The 18,862-nt window shown below is 41.0% G+C and overlaps 1 protein-coding gene across 1 annotated transcript in view; it reads right to left on the bottom strand.

Annotated features, from left to right (window-relative positions):
• Positions 1-1,897: 1,897 nt before the first annotated feature.
• Positions 1,898-18,862, bottom strand: part of vwf (von Willebrand factor) — a 100,591-nt gene continuing 83,626 nt past the window's right edge. Inside the window, exons 44-53 of the mRNA XM_072434453.1 lie at positions 16,938-17,087; positions 16,381-16,497; positions 9,572-9,752; positions 8,682-8,722; positions 8,490-8,606; positions 6,474-6,572; positions 4,363-4,491; positions 4,016-4,055; positions 3,844-3,941; positions 1,898-2,380 (exon numbers count right to left, since the gene is read on the bottom strand). Coding sequence (XP_072290554.1) covers positions 2,195-2,380; positions 3,844-3,941; positions 4,016-4,055; positions 4,363-4,491; positions 6,474-6,572; positions 8,490-8,606; positions 8,682-8,722; positions 9,572-9,752; positions 16,381-16,497; positions 16,938-17,087 — 1,158 coding nt within the window. The 3' untranslated portion in view covers positions 1,898-2,194. The remainder of the gene's footprint in view (positions 2,381-3,843; positions 3,942-4,015; positions 4,056-4,362; positions 4,492-6,473; positions 6,573-8,489; positions 8,607-8,681; positions 8,723-9,571; positions 9,753-16,380; positions 16,498-16,937; positions 17,088-18,862) is intronic.

Genomic DNA, 18,862 nt, shown 5'->3' on the forward strand with positions numbered 1-18,862 from the left:
TGTATCTGCTCCTGTCGCTTCTTCTGTCCTTCTTCTGTCCCTGCCCTGCTCCTGTCCTGCTTTTGCCACTGCTCCTGTCCTGCCCCTCCCCATGCTACTGTCCTTATTCAGTCCTGTTCATGTCCTCCTCCTGGCCCTGCTCCTGTCACTTCTCCTTTCCTGCTTCTGTCTTGCTTGAGTCCTGCCAACGTCCTGCTCCCTTGATTCCACCTGTCCCTGCTCCTGTCCCTGACCCTGTCCCTGCCACCGGCCTGGAAATAAGGACAGGAGCATGGACATGAGCCAGACAGGAGCAGTCAAAGGAGCAGCACAGGGAAAGTACTGGAACAGGGACAGGGGAAGGGACAGGAGCAGGACTGGAGCAGGACTGGAGCAGGGCAGGGACAAGAACAGGACAGAGGCCGGTCAGGAGCAAGTCAGGAACAGGTCATGAGCAGAACAGGAACAAGGGCAGGACAGAGACAGGACAGAAGAGGAGTAGGACAGGTTCAGGAGATTAGAAGGGACACATGCAGTGCAGTAACATGACTGGGAAAGTACTGGAGCAGGACAGTAGCAGTTACTGAAGCAGGACAGAAAAAGAACAGGTGCAGGAACAGGGCCAAGACTGGAGCAGGGCAGGAGCAGAGACACTAGCAGGCCACGGTCAGGGCGGTGGCAGAGAGGAGCTGTCACAGGGTAGGCAAATGAGCTGGACAGGAGCAGTGCCAGGAGCTGGGACTGGAGCAGGACAGCGGCAGGACATAGTCAGGGCTGTGGCAAAAGAGAGGAGCAGTGGATCAGGATCAGGAGAGGGGCAAGATAGGAGCAGGAACAGCAGCAATGACAGGAGCAGGCCAGAAGCAGGGACACAGGAAGAATATGAGCAGAACAGGATTAGTGCAAGACTCGGACAGGGAAAGTACTGGATCAGGACAGGTGTAGAGGAAAGACAGGAGCAGGACAGGGGCAGGTAAATGAGCTGGACAGGAGCAGAGCAGGGTCAGGACTGGAGCAGGGCAGGAGCAGGGCAGGAGCAGGGGTAGGAGCAGGGGCAGGAGTGGTAGGACAGTAGAAGGACATGGTCAGGGCAGTGGCACAGAGAGGAGTAGTGGAATGATCAGGACAGGGACAAGATAAAAGCAGGGACACAGGGGCACAGTTACAGGAGTAGAAAATGAGAAGGGCAGTGACAGTTGCAGGGACAGAAGCAGGAGCAGGGCAAGACCAAGGCAGGGAAAGTAGAAGTAGTGGTGAGACAGGAGCAGGACAGGGACAGGAGCAGATCAGGGGCAGGAAACAAGACAGGACAGGAGAAGGTCAACTGTAGGGCAGGAGCAGTAACAGGTTCAAAATAGGGGCAATGCTGCCCTGGGTGGCTGTCAACCTTGCCCACCTCAAAAAACCCCCATTGAGTGGAGCTCCACTCAATATAGTGATCCCCTCCGGCTGTAACCGGGTTCCTCATCTGACTCAGCACACCAGTGAGTTCTCCAACTAATCTTCATCCCCAAGTCAATCTTGTGTACCTTTAAATATAAAATAGGCTAGCATGTTCTAGAATGAAAAGACAAAGACATTTTTATTTTCAGAAATATGTATTATTTTCATTAATCTGGTAGATTCAGTGTAGTAGCAACATAACAAACAAAAAAAAAACATTGTTTCTAGCTATAGCTTACTATGCACAGGGTACAACAAGCCAGTCCTCTTTTTCAAATTCTCAGAAACATTTAATCTAAAATAATTATCCATGGTTTGAAAATGTCTCTTTTTAAAATCATTTTATATGCCAAATTAAATAGATCTCTGTGTAATTCCTCAGCCATCCAGGAAGGTTCCATAGCAAAAAGAAAATGTAATTCTGTCAATTGGACAAGAAGAACTGAAGAAGCTACTTGGATGAGCGGCGGAACGTCTTCACTCTTGAAAACTTTTGTCCAGTTGACAGAGTTTAACACTTCTTTTGCTATAGGCCAAATTAGTTTATTTATCTGAATAGCATTATTGCTCTGGGCGAGTTGTTGCCCTCTTATATTTTTTCTCCTTTCATCCATTTTGTTTAGAATATCATTACTATAGCCTCGTTTAAGTTGATCTCGGCATGTAAGGCATAATTAGGACAACCCCATCTGAATATAGCATTGGGCTCCCACAAAGCTAGAAACAGTCCATTTGTTACAGAATATTTTAAACTGTATGTTGTGATGATGCCTCAGTGACAGTCCTTGGACACACAGTCACATTGGGTCACAGACAGGAGAGTGTGGAGGCTCCGGGTTCCGTTAGTGCACACAATCGGGACACTCAGAGCTTGTGTTTCAATGGCAGAGCAGCACACACACTCCCGCTCCACTGCACCGCGCTCCAGAGAGTAGAGGGATCGGCTCCGGCATTTACCCTGGAGAGATACAGGGCATGTGTCAGGTACTGTGTGGAAATGTGTAAGGAAAGTTAATAGGATAAAGTAGTGGGAAAAGTTGAACAGGTAACATACTGACTGAATGATTAATAAATTATAAAATTTGTAGTATGATTGGCTGTTGGTAATATTCTATATTATAATAGATTGCATTAAGTAGGGTTGTGCTAAAATATCGATATATCGTTATTCTAAATTGTAAGTTACCAAGAGCATTTTGTATTTCATAAATAATTTTGTACTATTTCATTTTGATCAGAATTTTTTTGGGGGTTGGTGAGTTCAAAAACACATCAAACATTTAGCTGTGGGTCCTTTTTGTGAAGTTGAGAGGGTTGAATGATTGGACTGAACTGGAATACAAAAGTATTATATTTAGTCAAGGGCGAGGCTCTTTTGAAAAAATAAATGTCAAAAGACTTGTATTCTGGTCATTTTCTGTTTTGATTTTTTACATTCAGTTAATTGTATTACATATCATTTATTGTTTATGCATTATGTAATTTCTCTCAACCATACGGTGGAAATCAATAACTGGAGGTCTTTGACAAAAAATGTAAACTTTCTGAATAACTTGAAACATTCATGGAAGGTTAATCTCATATTTTTAAAAAAATAGCATGTACAAACATATTATTTTTTACTTTATAAGGTCTTTCTGTCACAAAAGCATTGAAAAACCTATAATGAAATAAAAAAACATGTTTCCAAACAAAAAGTTTGAAGTGGACAACTTGAGCTAAATGTATTAGACCTCATCAGAAAGAAGCTGACCTTTGTGTAGACAAAAGGTGGAACAAACATGAGATACCATCCAAACTCGTCCAAGCCAAGATGAACTAACTCGAGTTGAAACTCCTCGACTCATTTTCTCATCCCAAATGGCAGGTATTTTTTGTATTTACACTTTGACACATCTTAAAATATCAACTACCTTCATGATGGCCAATAAGAAAATAAATGTATTAAAACAATAGAAAAATAATTTTAAACCTGCAATTTGCAAGTGGCCTTACGAAAAACGAAAAAAATAATAATAAAAAAACACCCGAAGTTGCCATGCTCTGATCTGGAAACAAATCGTGTGACAAACGAGTTCTCATACGTCACCTATTTTTTCTCTTAGTAGTAGTATTCTTGTACAGAGGCATGTGATATTTAATGGAAAAGCTCTCACACACACACACACACACACACACACACACACACACACACACACACACACACACACACACACACACACACACACACACACACACACACACACACACACACACACACACACACACACACACACACACACACACACACACACACACACACACACACACACACACACACACACACACACACACACACACACACACACACACACACACACACACACACACACACACACACACACACTATTATGAGGCATAATTGAAAATAGACAGACTCACTTCACAGTAGTGCAGTTCCACCTGCTGCTCAGACTGACAATCTTCCACTTTGATGTAGTTCAAAGTTCCTTTCGTCCTTCGGCACTCTGGCTCTATACCTTCAAACACATGTTTGTACATGTGTTAGAACGGGTTTTATCACATGTCTGACTATAACATGAGAAATACTCACATGTCTCACAACAGCTTTGTCCAAGAGGACCGACTTTACCCTGAGGAATAAATCATACTTACACAACCAAAGTAACCAAAGTATCTAAATGGGTTCAGTGAATTCAGAATATGAATTAATTATTTGAGCAAGCTAAAGAATAATGCATTTTAATTACAGCGCCTTTAAAAAATTCAAAAAAGGCACATGAGAAACAAAATATAAAGCAATTCATGGTGTAGTTTGCTATAGGGTTTTGATTTATTACTACTTAGAAACAACATTTTACATTTCAGAAACATTTAAACACTATAGAGCTAGAAGCTGTCCACAGTGTTAAAGGAGCAAATAGTAAAGAAAAGTTGTACCCCGTGATCCTGACAGGCCTGTGGGTCAAAAGCAGGGCACGTGGTCACTTTGACTTGAGCCACCAGATCTCCTTTAGGGCTCAGGCTGCAAGAGTACAGGTTACAGCCCTCCTCACTGGTGGAGTTCACCTGGTACACAATAATCTCTCAATGAATTTTCACAAATAAAGTAACAATAATCAATACTCCAACCTAACAGCATAGAATTTTTACATTAATAACCTGGGGTCTCATCTATAAAGCGTGCATACGTACAAAATGAGGTCCAAAGTAATCTACGTTAAAGGCGGTATGGACGATTGTTCGGTGATTTGAGAACGCAGGCGGAAGTGCGCATGCGCCCTCCCCCGTGTGGACTGATACAACACACATGTATGTTTGTTTATTAGCGCAACGGAGCGCATCGCTCGTCTCCCGCAGATTTCTGTCCACTTCTGCGTCAGCTCGAACTGTCTTTCTCCGTCTTCATTTTGCCCCTTACACTGAGGGAACTATATTATGATAGATCCATGCGCTTAGGCACGCGGAAACGTGGGGACGAACCGCACGCGGCTGCAGGTGAGCGGTAGGTGCGTTTTATGATTGATACGTGGCAGGACAAATGATTTATCCACGCCACGAGGAAATATGATAAAAAATGTGCTGAAAAAAATCGTCCATACCACCTTTAAGTTTTGGTTCTATAAAAAGAAAAATGCATGTGGTTGTGTACACAAACCCTGCAAACTCGTGCAGAGTTTTGAGAGACGAGACAGAAGGTGAACAGCGCTCAAGAGAAGTCAGTTTGAGATAGTGTTTAAGGCACATTGTGTATATCCCGTTAATGTATACTTGCAAAAAATACATACAATAAAAGCCTATTATTCATTTACTGGTAATCAAAACTGGTTGTGTTGGGAAATAAGATTGTTTTGTAATTTTTTATTTTATTTAAGGATAAGCTGAACATAAAGTTTATCTAAAACAAGTGTCTAGCCATTTAAAACTTTACTCGCTTTGCATCACAAACACATTTCACTCTGCCCTTCACACACACACTACAACACAGCGTGTCTCTTCTGTGAAGACTTCTAGTACAAAGGCAAGCGCACCTTTGGAAGATTTAGAATGTTTAACTTAATCTGTATATACACTCCATCGAATGTCCACCTTGCAGTGTGCCACCCAACATCAAATTAATGGTCACTTGATGGGACACTGACTTAAAAAAGAGGGGTGGGCAGGGCTGTGCTTGGTCCCCTCTACTGTTTGCTTTGTACTTGGAACCATCCATCCATCCATCCATCCATCCATTTTCTACCGCTTGTTCCCTTTCGGGGTCGCGGGTGACTGGAGCCTATCCCAGTGACTTCGGGCCTTAGGCGGGGTACACCCTGGACAGTGGCCAACTTGTCGCAGGGCCAACACAGAGACATAGACATTACAGACAGTTCACTCTCACATTCATTCACTAGGGCCAATTTAGAGTCACCAATTTTGCCTAACACATGCATGTCTTTGGACTGTGGGAGGAGCCGGAGAACCCGGAGAGAACCCACGGTAACACGGGGAGAACATGCAAACTCCACCCAGAGAGATCATGTGATGTTGGTCTGATCCGGGAATCGAACCCGCGATCTCCTTCTTGGGAGGCAAGAGCGCTAACCGCCTTTGCCACCGTGCACCCCTGTACTTGGAACCATTGGCCCAATATATTAAATAATCAGAAACAATTCATGGTGTCTCATGTAGCGTATTTGCCAGAAATGTAACATGGGGCTAATGGGAGCATGAAATGATGGAATAATATTAAAAGACGGCTCAGACAAGTTTTTATATTATGACCCATCCAAAAAAAAAATGCCATTGTGGGCGGAATTGAATGTTTTCAAAATTATACACCTCATTCTTTATTTTTTACCACCTTGGATTTTCAGTCAAAAGGCTTGAAAAAGTGTGGGCGAAGCATCTTTTTTAGGCACAAATATATGTTAGCTATATTTTAAGGGGTTAGACGTAGACAAAAACTGCAGTCGCAAGGGCCTTTATTGCCATGCGTGGCTTTAATTTGGAATTGTTAATTGCTGTGGCAACAGTAATATTGTATCACACTGAATCTGGTGGATATTTACCGGCAGACTGCTGAGTGTTCCATCAGGTCTCTGTATAAAACAGGTGGTGGCCTCACAGTGACCACAGCAGGAGCCCTCCTCCCTCTGCAGACTGTAGCCCTGCACAGAGGAAAGTACCAGGACATATGAATAATAATTGTTAAAATTATTCAGACCATTAGAAAGATAAGCAAAAACATTCTACATTCTGGAATGGCGACAGAGTGAGGACAGAGAAGAGATAAGACGAGTTCCATGAGAAGACCCATGTGCATTTATTTACGTAGTTGCAAAAATAGGTAAAAAAAACAACAACCTTATTCCAAAAAAATATCCTACAAAAATATAGTACTCTTCCTTAAAGGTGGTATGGACGATTTTTTTCAGCAAATTTTGTATCATATTTCCTCGTGGCGTGGATAAATCATTTGTCCTGCCACGTATCAATCATAAAACGCACCTACCGCTCACCTGCAGCCGCGTCAGGCTCGTCCCCACGTTTCCGCGTGCCTAAGCGCATGGATCTATCATAATATAGTTCCCTCAGTGTACGGGGCAAAATGTAGACGGAGAAAGACAGTTCGAGCTGACGCAGAAGTGGACAGAAATCTACGGGAGACGAGCGATGCGCTCCGTTGCGCTAATAAACAAATGCATGTGTGTGCTGTATCGTTCCGCACGGGGGAGTGCGCATGCGCACTTCCGCCTGCGTTCTCAAATCGCCGAAAAATCGTCCATACCGCCTTTAAGTTAGCTGTGGATAATTAAAACTTAAAGGTGCCATATCATCCTTTTTTCCCCATTTCGTAGTCTATCCTAAGGGTAAATTTGATAATAATAAGGGCTGTGCAATATCACCCATACCTTGGACCCCGCTCACAAACCGGAAATGCAAACAGCTTCGTTTGAGATCCGCCCCCACCCTTGCGAAGAGCGATCTGGCTTCCCCGCCCACCCTGTGACGTAGTCTCAGTGAGAGCGTGTGTAGTCTCAGCGTGGAGACACAGCTGTACAGCTCTCGCGCTCCATCGTCTGTGCCAACACTCAAATGTAACTCTGTTGTAAGTTCCACAACACAAGTCCTCTCCTGTGCTACGTGAAACTAACCACGGTTGCTCTCTTCCTCATTCACACACGGAGCAACAGACTCGCGACACCACTCACCCTCTCTCCCTCTTTCCCCCTCTGCGCAGCCAGGTAGAGGAGGGAGGGAGAGGAGGGAGGGAGAAGGGGGAATGGTGAGGCGTGGCTGTGGTGATGAAGCGCGGTTTTGGCTACCCCCCGTCATCGTGCAGATTCAATGAAAGGATATAGTCTGTTCTGTAGCTAAAAACTGCGAAAATCAATCAAAAAAACACTTTGGGCACACATACGAGGCAAAAATAGCACTGTAAGAAGGTTAAAAGCTCTGAAAAGTTGATTTTGCACGATATGGGACCTTTAAAGACAGCAGATCCAACCGGTAAGTTTCCATCACAAAATATGAATGATCAAGGTTGTATCATCAAATAAAAGCCCTCAAATAGATGTGTGTAGAAATTGAGAGTTTCAACCCTTATCAATCCATGAACCACTGTTGGACTGCCTCAGACTGAAACTGTTTTCAAGCGACTACCATAGGAAATAGCACTATCCGTTAGCCGTCTGTCAAAAGTGACTGAAATACATGTAGAGGTCACGTGACCTGAAGCAGTGGTTAAAAAAAATATACATATGGACCACTACTGTGTTCTCATAATAACTTTATTTTTTTTCGCTAGAAATGATGGTTTTGGTAATAGAGAAGAAATCTAACTGATATTTATACCCAAGACAATCAAATGTGTTGCTTATTTGATGTTTTTAGGTCTGATGTGTGTTAATGAAAATGTAATAGTCTAGGCTACTTCATTTTGCCTCCATTCCTGAATGTTGAAGATTCTGGTGACTGTAAGTCATTAATAGTTCCAACTGATGTCTGTAAATATTACCCACAAGTTGTGAATAAATCTATGATGTAAATAATATCTAGTATAGTTAAACATGTATACTCGTTACCATGGGGCATTCAGAGCAGCTGGTTCTCTTGCAGGACAGTTTAAACATTTTCACTGCCCCTTCATCCATTTGACATTCACAGTGTGTGCACAGATCCACCATCAGTCGCTCTCCAGGCTGCAAGGCACAAGCACAACACAATTATGACCAATTATGATTTATGAACACAAAGTAAGCTAATGTATGACTTACTCCAATCAAAGTGTTATTGAAGAGACAGGCGTCAACAGGAACTGAAAACAAAAATGGCTGTTATTTACAGCATAAAAACAGACTGAGCCATGAATCTAAGGAGAGCATGAGACCTCTATTGGACGAAAGCAACAGCTGCACAGTTGAAATGAAACCATATAACATAATTCAACAACTTTTAACAGTTTGTGATGACATAAAATAACCTCAACACTGGTCCTATTTCAATAATGATGATGTAACAACTGCTATATTAGATGTTTGTGAAAAATAAAATACAAAAGACTTTACCAACATTACTGATGCAGTAGTGAACCAGAATTAAACTAGAACTAAACCTAAATTATCCCTGTATTAAACCAGGACCAAACCAGCTCTAAAGCAGAACTGCAAACCAAGACTGAGGACTAAACCTGTTATAAAACAGTAAACAAGATAACTTTTTTTAATTTTTTGCTATTTGGAAGATAGGCTTTTGACTTTGGTCCACTAATAAATAAATACAAAATAAATAGATCTTAAATAAAACTAAAATATAAAAAAACAAGGAATTGAATGGTATTACAGTGTCTAGTAGAACAACTAAAGATCCACCAAATAACCTATTAACAAACAAAAATAGACTCATATAAAACATCTATTTTCATTTTGGATGTTTTTATTGCACTAAAAACTTACTAGAGCATGCGTTCTTACTGTGAGTGGGGAGGTATCTCAAAACACCTGACTCATACTTGGCTTGTAGGAACCTCCTTCTGCTTGTGTATCTGTTGCTATGGTGAATGTCCTGAAACGTGGTTTGACCTTTCTACTTTCATGGAGTTACACGGTATTACGGTGATCAATGAGTTTTTCCTACGTTGTTGTAAGTGTTAATCGTGTAGAGTTACCACAGTGGCAGGAGGGGCAGCATCGTTCAATAGCACAGTGGAGCTTTTCCCCCAGGGGGCAGGAGGCAATGTCCACCACAGAGCAGCTCCTGTTCTTCTCAGTGACAAACACCTGCTCCTGGACCTTCACACACTCCAGAAGGACACACTCATCCACAGGAGAAGACCAGACCTCGCCCACCTGCTCCCACAGAGGAAACCACCATGTCAGATCATGTTCAAGACAATGAAAGCATTAACCCAGGGGCGGGCAAGACCCGGAGAACTACCAGTGGAATTGTATTTATTACAGGAGCTAGAACTGGTGTTTATTAATCAGTATCATAAATGTTTATCCAAGATGGCATAGGTCTATTTAAAATAAGATAAAATGTATAAAGCTATAATATTCAATTGGTAATAGAATCTTTAACTCTTTTGATTTAATTTTATGTAATCATATTAGGCTCAGTGTATGCAACCGCAGCGGTGCTGTCTGCTGTGCTGTGACAAAATGACCGCTAAAAGACACAACGCAGCTTATATTGCGACTGTGGCAAGACTCCAGGATTGACTAGTGACTCACAATTGATGAATGTCCCCCCTGCATTAAAAGAGAGATATGTGCTTTTTACCAGATACTTAGTATCTAAGCATATCATAAGTATATCATTATTTTACATTTTGTTCATAGTAAAACTCAATGTTGATCTAAAACGACTCCTTTGACTTGATAAGTCATGCTGTCAGCATGATGCTGATAAGCATAGCTTTTCACCATAAATTAGAGCCACATTTAAACCTACTTGTTTTTTTTAATTGTTTTGTTGTTTTTAACCATAGATATAAAACCTAGTGTCAGATTTTTTCTAATGATGTAAATACAAATACAAACCAGCCTTAACAATACAGGATTACTTAAACATCCATTAATCTTTTTTTAAATTAAACCTGTTTGGTCAATTTTAGTTTTAGCAGGTTCAAACTAACATATAAATAAATAAATAAATACATAAACAAACAAACATTTATTGTCACACAGTGATAGAGGAGGTGAAGATGGACTCAATGATGGTCGTGTAGAACTGCACCATCATCTCCCCTGGCAGCTTGAATTTCCTCAGCTGCCACAGGAAATACATCCTCTGCTGGGCCTTCTTGATGAGGGAGCTGATGGTGGGCTCCCACTTGAGGTCATGGGTGATGGTGGTGCTGAGAAAGCGGCGGGAGTCCACGGTGGTGTTGGGAGAGTCTGTGATGGTGAGGGGGGGCTGTGACTTTCCTAAAGTCCACAATCATCTCCACTGTCTTCTGGGCGTTGAACTCCAGGTTGTTACCGCTGCACCAGGACACCGGCTGGTCCACCTCCCTCCTGTAGGCAGACTAATCCCCCTCTGAGAGGAGCCCGATGAGGGTGGTGTCATCCGCAGGGGAGAAAGTACACAGCCCTGTGGAGCTCCTGTGCTGATAGTCCGAGTGTCTGAGACATTCTTCCCCCTGCATGCACTGCGTCCGATCCGTCAGGAAGTCGGTGATCCACCTGCAGGTGGAGTCGGGTATGTTGAGCTGGGAGAGCTTGTCCTGGAGCAGAGCAGGGAGGATGGTGTTGAATGCAGAGCTAAAGTCCACAAACAGGATCCTGGCATAGGTTCCCGTGGCATAGGTTCCCGTCCAGATGCTGCAAGATGAAGTGGAGTGCCCCAAGAAGCCAGGGCAGAGGTGGCCACTAAATCCGTACTTCACATCTTTGTAGAACTCTCTGTCACCCCTCTCTCAAGAACGTTTTTATTGTAGTAAAAAGTGGGGTAACATTTGTCTCCAAAATTATTGATGATGTTTATGTAGGCCCACACCCAAATATTTCAATTAATAATAATAAATCTTTTTTTAATCCGGTTGCCATTTAAATGTAGGTCTTTCTGAAGGGCAAAGGGGGTCCATAAAAAGATAGAATTTCATTTTTGTATTTTTATATTTTATATTTTATATATATATATATATATATATATATATATATATTATATTTATATATATATATATATATATATATATATATATATATATATATATATATATATATATAATTTTGGAGTAATTTAGTCAAATATCATAAAACATCGTCTACGTAGCAGGCAATTTTATCCCATCGATTGTAACACCATTTTGTTATTTAATGTCTAATATATTGTGCCTGTGGTTCCAGATACAAAGCAAACAGGAGGGCGGACCAGGCACAGGCCTGTTTCACCCCTCTCTACAGGGTCAACGGATCCGTCAGGAGGCCATTAGTTTTATTTCTAGTTGAAATTTGTATTGGAGATATGATCTGAGCTTTTTTAGTGCCCAGTTAAAAGTTGTTAAAAGTGTTTAAAAGCAAAGGGACAAGTATTTCTTTTTAGAGCAGGGTGAACCCGTCACTCTCTGGAGGTTTAATGCATTTTAATCTTTTGATTGCACATTGTATTTCCGACACTGAGGGTGTTGGTATTTACATCCTCTTCTTTATCTCCTGAAATTGTAGCGAAAAGTTTCTATAGAAGGATTCAAAAGCTTGAAAAAATTGAATTTGGTTTTGTTTGGTTAAGATTGTTTTCTTGTCCCGTATTTAATTTTTCATTTTTTCTCCTGTTGTTTTTCAGGATAATAATTTAGAAAATTTGTATTTACTCTCATAATATCTTTGTTTGGCAAAGAACATTTTCTCAACTATTTCCTGTGAGGTCAGATCAATAATTTCCTGTAGCATTTGAGGACTCCTCTTCTTGGCATGATCTACCTCCAGCAATTTTAGTATTTCTTGCAGCTCCTTTAGCTTTTTCTCCCTTTGTTTCTTTTTTGCTGAGGCTAAAATTTTCCTCTCGAATCTGCTTTAGAAGCATCCCAAAGGATGGGCAGGGAAGTTTCCCCAGTATATTTTCCACAAGATAAATCTTCATGTTGTTTGATATTTTTTTCTTAACCTGTTACCATCCACCTATTTTCACCCTGTGCACAATGGTTGGACATACCCAAATGGCATTGCTTATTAAAAGAGGATCTTACATGTAAGTGTGATGCATCATTAGAAAGCTTAGGCCTTCTAGTTTCTGCAGATGTACATGAACACTGTCAGGGCTTCAGAACTTACACTACAGAGGCCAAACATAAACAAAACATCCTTTTTTAATCTCGCCTGAATATTGTTAATTTGTAATGGTCCTGAGCATGACATACTTCATTGTGTGCATATGCTGTTCACTGCACATGATGTTTATCTTGTTGACAACAACTGTGTAAAGTTTCAGATCTCTAGGAACAGGCATTTTGATGCTGTTGACCTTTTTGTATCAAAAAGTATATTTGGAACAAGTGATCCAAATATGTGCCAACTGTGCCAAACTGCTTTATTACAATTTTAGCTCCTCTATGATCATAAGACATACATTTTCATGTTTTGTAGGCCACTAATAGCAATTATAACTGCTAAAAAAAAAATATGTGAAAATGTGTAAATATGAGTTTACCCATGAATTTCCCATACAGAGGTTAAAAAAAATAAATAATAATAATATTTTTATTTTATTTTGTATTGGTATAATCATAAATATATCTAACAATATGCACGTCCAAAAGGCTACTAAAATCAGAAAACGTTATGCGCAAAATCCTGCCGAGAAATCTGTCTCTTTACAGCCTTCCCGGAGCCTTACGCACGAGAATACAGAAGATTCTGTGTCAATAAGGCCTTTCTTTCTAAAGCTATTCTCATTGGCTAGAATAATATGTCAATCAATCTCAGCTACGTCATTCGCACGCAGCGCTATTTAGATGTAAACAGACTAATCCATGTGCGTCGCAAGCGGCGCATTTTTTTTTGCGGAGGCTGTAGCAAACAACCCCGTGGACAGAAAAAAACGTGGATGGTCTCATTCTGTAGGTAACAGTCTGAAGAAAAGAAGGATATCCAACATTATTTTATAGGTCAAACAGGTCATTTGTTATGGACGGAGAAATGCGCCGGACTAGCGCATTCTCGTCCGGCGAGAAACGAAGAAAAGTTTGTTTACTTGACAATATCTCAAAATCGGATAACTTCAGGAAAAATACAAGTGGATATTGTTTTTCAATGATTCCTTACGGACAGACTGAGTACAAGGATGTACAGAATTAAAGCCGTTTCGTCCATCATAAACAGCAAACAATTCATTCTTAATTAATTAATTTACCTTTCCATTAATAGTTCCTTTAACCAGTACATAGCTGCCCTCTTTGTCTTTATATTAAAAACTGTTCAAAAGCTATTTGGTTTGAAATCAGTACTGCAACTTATGTTTGCCTCTGTATGATGAATAGTAAAACATTTTCAAACAAAATGTTATTTGTTTTTTATCAATATCAATATCGTTCAAATGGGTCTCTTGTATACATATGTCTATTATTTATTTTCTCATTTTTGTTAATATTTTTGATCGTTTTATTGAGTATCATCTCCTTGTTAAAGGATGCTACTCTGGTCGAACACAACAAATAAACACAAGAACTATAGAAACAGAAAACAGATTAAATGATAACATGGAAAACAAAAGGGTTCATGCTGAAAACATGCACCAAACCCAAAACTTGAACGTGGAGGGAAGTCCATTCATAATGAAGGGCCCCCGAAAGCTCCCTGGCCACTCCTGGCTCCAATCTTCACCACCTTTCCAGTCCACCATGCCATCCCGCTGCCCCCTACATGTATTTTCCCACAAATCCAATCCCTCATATTTGGCACTCCGATGAGAGGATGCAACTGGACACATAGATAAAGTGTGATGTCAAAAACAAATAAATCACTATCATCAGTCTCTTCAAATCAAGAGAAATGTATCACCAAGTGATCACAACCTGAACTCACATACCCCATGCTGGTGGCTTCATCTCTTGCTGTTCAGTTCTCTATGTTTTGCATTTTCCTGAGAAGCACCTCTGCCTCTCCTGGTGTTCTGAGCATGTATTTTTTACCATTGAAAGTCACCAGAAGAGTCGCCGGCAAAGAGAACCCATGTCTCCGTTTTCTCTTCCTGAGCTCCTCATAGATGTGGTGGAACTTTCCTTGTTGCTGACGAATCTGATATGGGATATCTGGAGCAAAGAAGACGAGCTTGCCTTTGTACTGGAGGTCTCCTTTAACTTTTGCAGCCTCCATAACACAATCCTTCACATAATCGTTACAAAACCTCATTATCAGACCACATGGTTTATCAGATGCTGGTCTTGGTTTGCCCAGGCGATGTGCTCTTTCTATTGAGATGGGGGACTTCAACTCCAGAGCCTACAAGGAGCTCTGGGATGCTCTTTCAGTATTATCTCCCTCCTATCTTCCTGCGTTGCACCAATGAAATTTCCCCATTTGGGACAATAAAGGATTATCTTATCTTATCTCTCCCTCCACGATCCCTACAAGTCTGAGATTTGGCCTATTTGATCTGGACTCTCAATCCAGGATCTTATTTTCATATTATTGTTCTCCATCTGCCGCATCATCACCTTGGCCCGTCCATATTGTCTGAAATATGTTGTTCAGCTTCATCCATGCGTGCTCCATCGCTCCTGCCGCTTTTATCTCCTTTATGCCAGATTCAATGTTGTCAAATTGGGCTGCACTAAGTGCTGCTCTCATTTTCGCCCTCAATGACGCCATGTCACACTGCATTTCACTTTTAATTCCATGCATCATAATGGCCAGTTGGTGTAAGGTGATCTTACCTCCACCTTTGGACAAGTGCAAGCTTGGAGACCCCACCTTCGGGGATGTAGCTTTGTTTACTAGTGGGGAGCGGGAGGACAACAACTGTGTCAGGCTTGTTAGCCATGTTAGCCTTGTTAACTTGTGAGGCGGGCTGTTTTCCACCAGAGCCGTGGGCCGTCAGCTTTGTTTAGTTCCTGTAGCTTTGACAGTCTTGTGTTTATAGTTTGCTCATCTCTTGCTCCTCGTTTCTTGGAATTTTGTGTGTAAAATTGGGATTTTCAAGATAAGCAGCTGGGCGAGTGTGTGTCTATTCCTATATATAATAATATAACTAATAATATAACATTAAATTAAATATATCAAAAGTATTATTTAAATCATGTGATCATTTCTTGGTTGAGAGTCCCAGACCCCACTTACTGTTTAGTCCTAGCACTGTAATGAGATTTGTCTGGTTTATTTATCATATTAATTTTGTGTTGACTTGGGTAAAAAAAACTTCAAAAGCATTTATTCATACTGATGTTTACTTTTAAATTGTTTATGATTTTACATAAATCATGTATACATAAATATGAGTTTTATGTAAATACTTACTCGCTGGCGTCAACGTCAATAAATCCCAATGTATATGTTCTGATTTCACCATGTGTGTCTACAATACATGCACCTGAATAATCCGGTTTTGACAGTATTCTGAATATAGTGTTTATGTGCTCAGAGAAACCAGATATTCGTATGCGGATTGAGAATATCCTGGATATTTAGATTCGTAACTTTGGTACAGATATGGCAAGGAGCTAAACATGTTGGCAACTTTGCAAACTGTATACAAATAAACAATAAACTAATACAAATAAAATATATAATTTGGGAAGTGCTCAGTATAGCACTGTTAAGAAGGTTGGATTCTGTGTTTACATGCCACAATATTCTGGATACTATTAGAATATCCCAGTGAGAATACACTGGGATAACCGGTATACTGAAATCAGGATACTGTGTTTACATGGACAAAGTGAATCCACGGTGCCTAAAAAATCTGATCATAACCTGTGCGCATATAAATACACTCAATCCTTCCCCTTTAATAAGAAAATATAAGATATATTGTACATACGTGGCGTATCTGTGCTCTTATCAGCGTGTCTCCTCTCATCTCTCCATGTGAAAGCACGCAGCTGGAGGGAACACACTTCCCACAACACGCACTGTCAGATGGAGCAAAGGTAGAGCCCTGAAAAAAAATTAAACACATTTATTGATAGCATTATTAATGCAACACAAACTTTGAATACTATTGTTAAATAGATGTCATGATATACAGGGACATTTTTTCCTTAGTGGTGTTTCTTGGTTCAGATTGGCAGAGTGGCAGAATTATAGATAGCTGATAAAATGTGTCTCTATGTGTTCTTGCATCATGTTTGTCCGTGGAACTTTAGTTTGCTAAAAAATTATTATTATTTATTATCTAATGTCAGAGAAAAATTCTGTAAAACACACTTTCCCTCAGTCCACAACAATGAATCTTCTGTGTTAATTTTATTTGTTTTGTTTTGTTTCTTTCCAGTCCTGCAGTACTATTGACACTAATCAAATGTTGTGAAAGTGTAATGTGCAGAATCATTTAACTGCTGGTATGTGTTTAGCACATTGTCTGGAGTGATCTCTCACCAGAGGGCAGGAGGTGTCGCACACGGCTGGGGCACACTGGGCCACATACAGAGAACTCTGTGGGTCCAGTTCCTGGATGCACACACACTTGTTACACCCATCCTCCCATTCACTGCCCACTGGGTAAACCTGGGTCCCCGCGACACAGACCTGGCGGACACATCACAGCAAGAGTTGTCAATAGCAATGGAACTTTATCCATTGCATACTAAACTTACTTTACAAATGACAAATTATATGTATATAAAAAAAACATTTAAAAAAATCCCTTCTCACCCTCCGAGGGTGGTCTTGCCCCTCATTTCTAAGCCTTGGTCCTGGGAGCTTGAAGGTTCTGCGAAGTATCTTTGATGTTCTTAGCACTGCACTATTCTGGATTGAGATGTCAAATGTTTTTCCAGGTATCTGTTCCAGTGGCTCTGTAGCCACTCCTCCAGCTTGAGGGTCACTGAACCGAGTGCTCCGATGACCACGGTCACCACTTTTGCCTTCTCCTTCCACGCCTTCTCCAGCTCTTCTCTGTTCCTTTTTCCTGATGTTGCCATCACTTGGTATTGCCACGTCAACCACAATGGCTTTCCTCATCTATTTATCCACCACCAATGTCTAGTTGGTTTGCCGTTACCGTTCTGCCAGTCTGTATCTGGAAGTCCTACAGGATCTTGGCTCGGCCATTCTCTACCACCTTTGGGGGTGTTTCCCACATTGACCTTGGGTTTCCAGTCCACACTCCAGTTATGGCACTCCATGTATGCTTTCCCTGCCAGCATCTTACAACCCGGAGTAATGTACTGGATTGTCTCAGGGGCCTCTTTGCACAGCCTACATCTTTGGGCCCAGTACAAGTGTCCAACCCCGGAGGTGGAAGTGTCCAGCAAAGAGCTCAGTGCCTAACGCCACTGAGCAGGAAATCACATTTTATGATTTCTAAATAATTGTTAAAGCGTAAATACATTTTTGAACATCTGCCAATCAGCAAGAATTCTGGCTCTCAAAGTCATGTTAGTCTGCCTCTCCTTCACTTATTAATCTAAATATGTAGCACCTGTTAGAACTCGTCAGATGTATAAAGACACCTGTCCACCCCACAATCAGTCAGGCTCTAGCTACTGCCACGGGCAAGGCAAAAGACCCAACATTGTAGACCTTCACAAGGCTGGAAAGGGCAATTGGCAAGCAGCTTGGTGAAAAGAGATTAACCAACGATTGGAGCAATGGTTAAAAAAGGGAAGAGGCTAAAGATGACTGTCAATCTCGCTCGGCCTGCAAGATCTCACATTGTGGGATATGAATGATGATTAGATAAGATAAGATAAGATAATCCTTAATTGTCAACACATGGGGAAATTTCGTTGTTACAACGCAGTAGATACAGGGGGAAAGGACAGAGGAAAAAACACTCTTAATAGAAGAACTCTTATAAACAAAAAAACTCTTATTAACAAAACTCCTCTCATATCTTAATAGGGAATGGAGGAAAACAAATAAATAAAATAAAAAGATAAAAAAATAAAATAATAATGATAAAATAAAGTAAAGTAAAAATAGCTAGCATAAGACTAAATAATACTAATAGTAAGTAAACATCAGTATTTACATCAGTTGTATGCACATGAATATGGCCTTAATTGCTTGTGAGTACGACAGTAATTGCACATGAATATTCGCGGACTCGCTGCTTCGCGGATTTGCATCATGCATTGTGTTCTGCATTCTGATTGGCTAAACAGTCTCTCCGCGTCTTCTCTACCTGTGTGTCAATAACGTTATGGATTAATATGTACACGTACGTAAAACCGCTTGCCAAATTGAAGTTTGCGAGGCCGGTGAGAGTGCGCGTATGAGCTCCGGGAGAGGCCGGTGAGAGAGCGCGCGTGTGAGCGCGCTCGTTTATCTCGTCGTGAGACGCGATAAACAAGGGTTCA

The sequence above is a fragment of the Eucyclogobius newberryi genome, unplaced genomic scaffold, assembly GCF_026437365.1.
Source record: "Eucyclogobius newberryi isolate DKJ021-1_F unplaced genomic scaffold, fEucNew1.0.hap1 SCAF_7, whole genome shotgun sequence".
Lineage (NCBI taxonomy): Eukaryota > Metazoa > Chordata > Actinopteri > Gobiiformes > Gobiidae > Eucyclogobius > Eucyclogobius newberryi.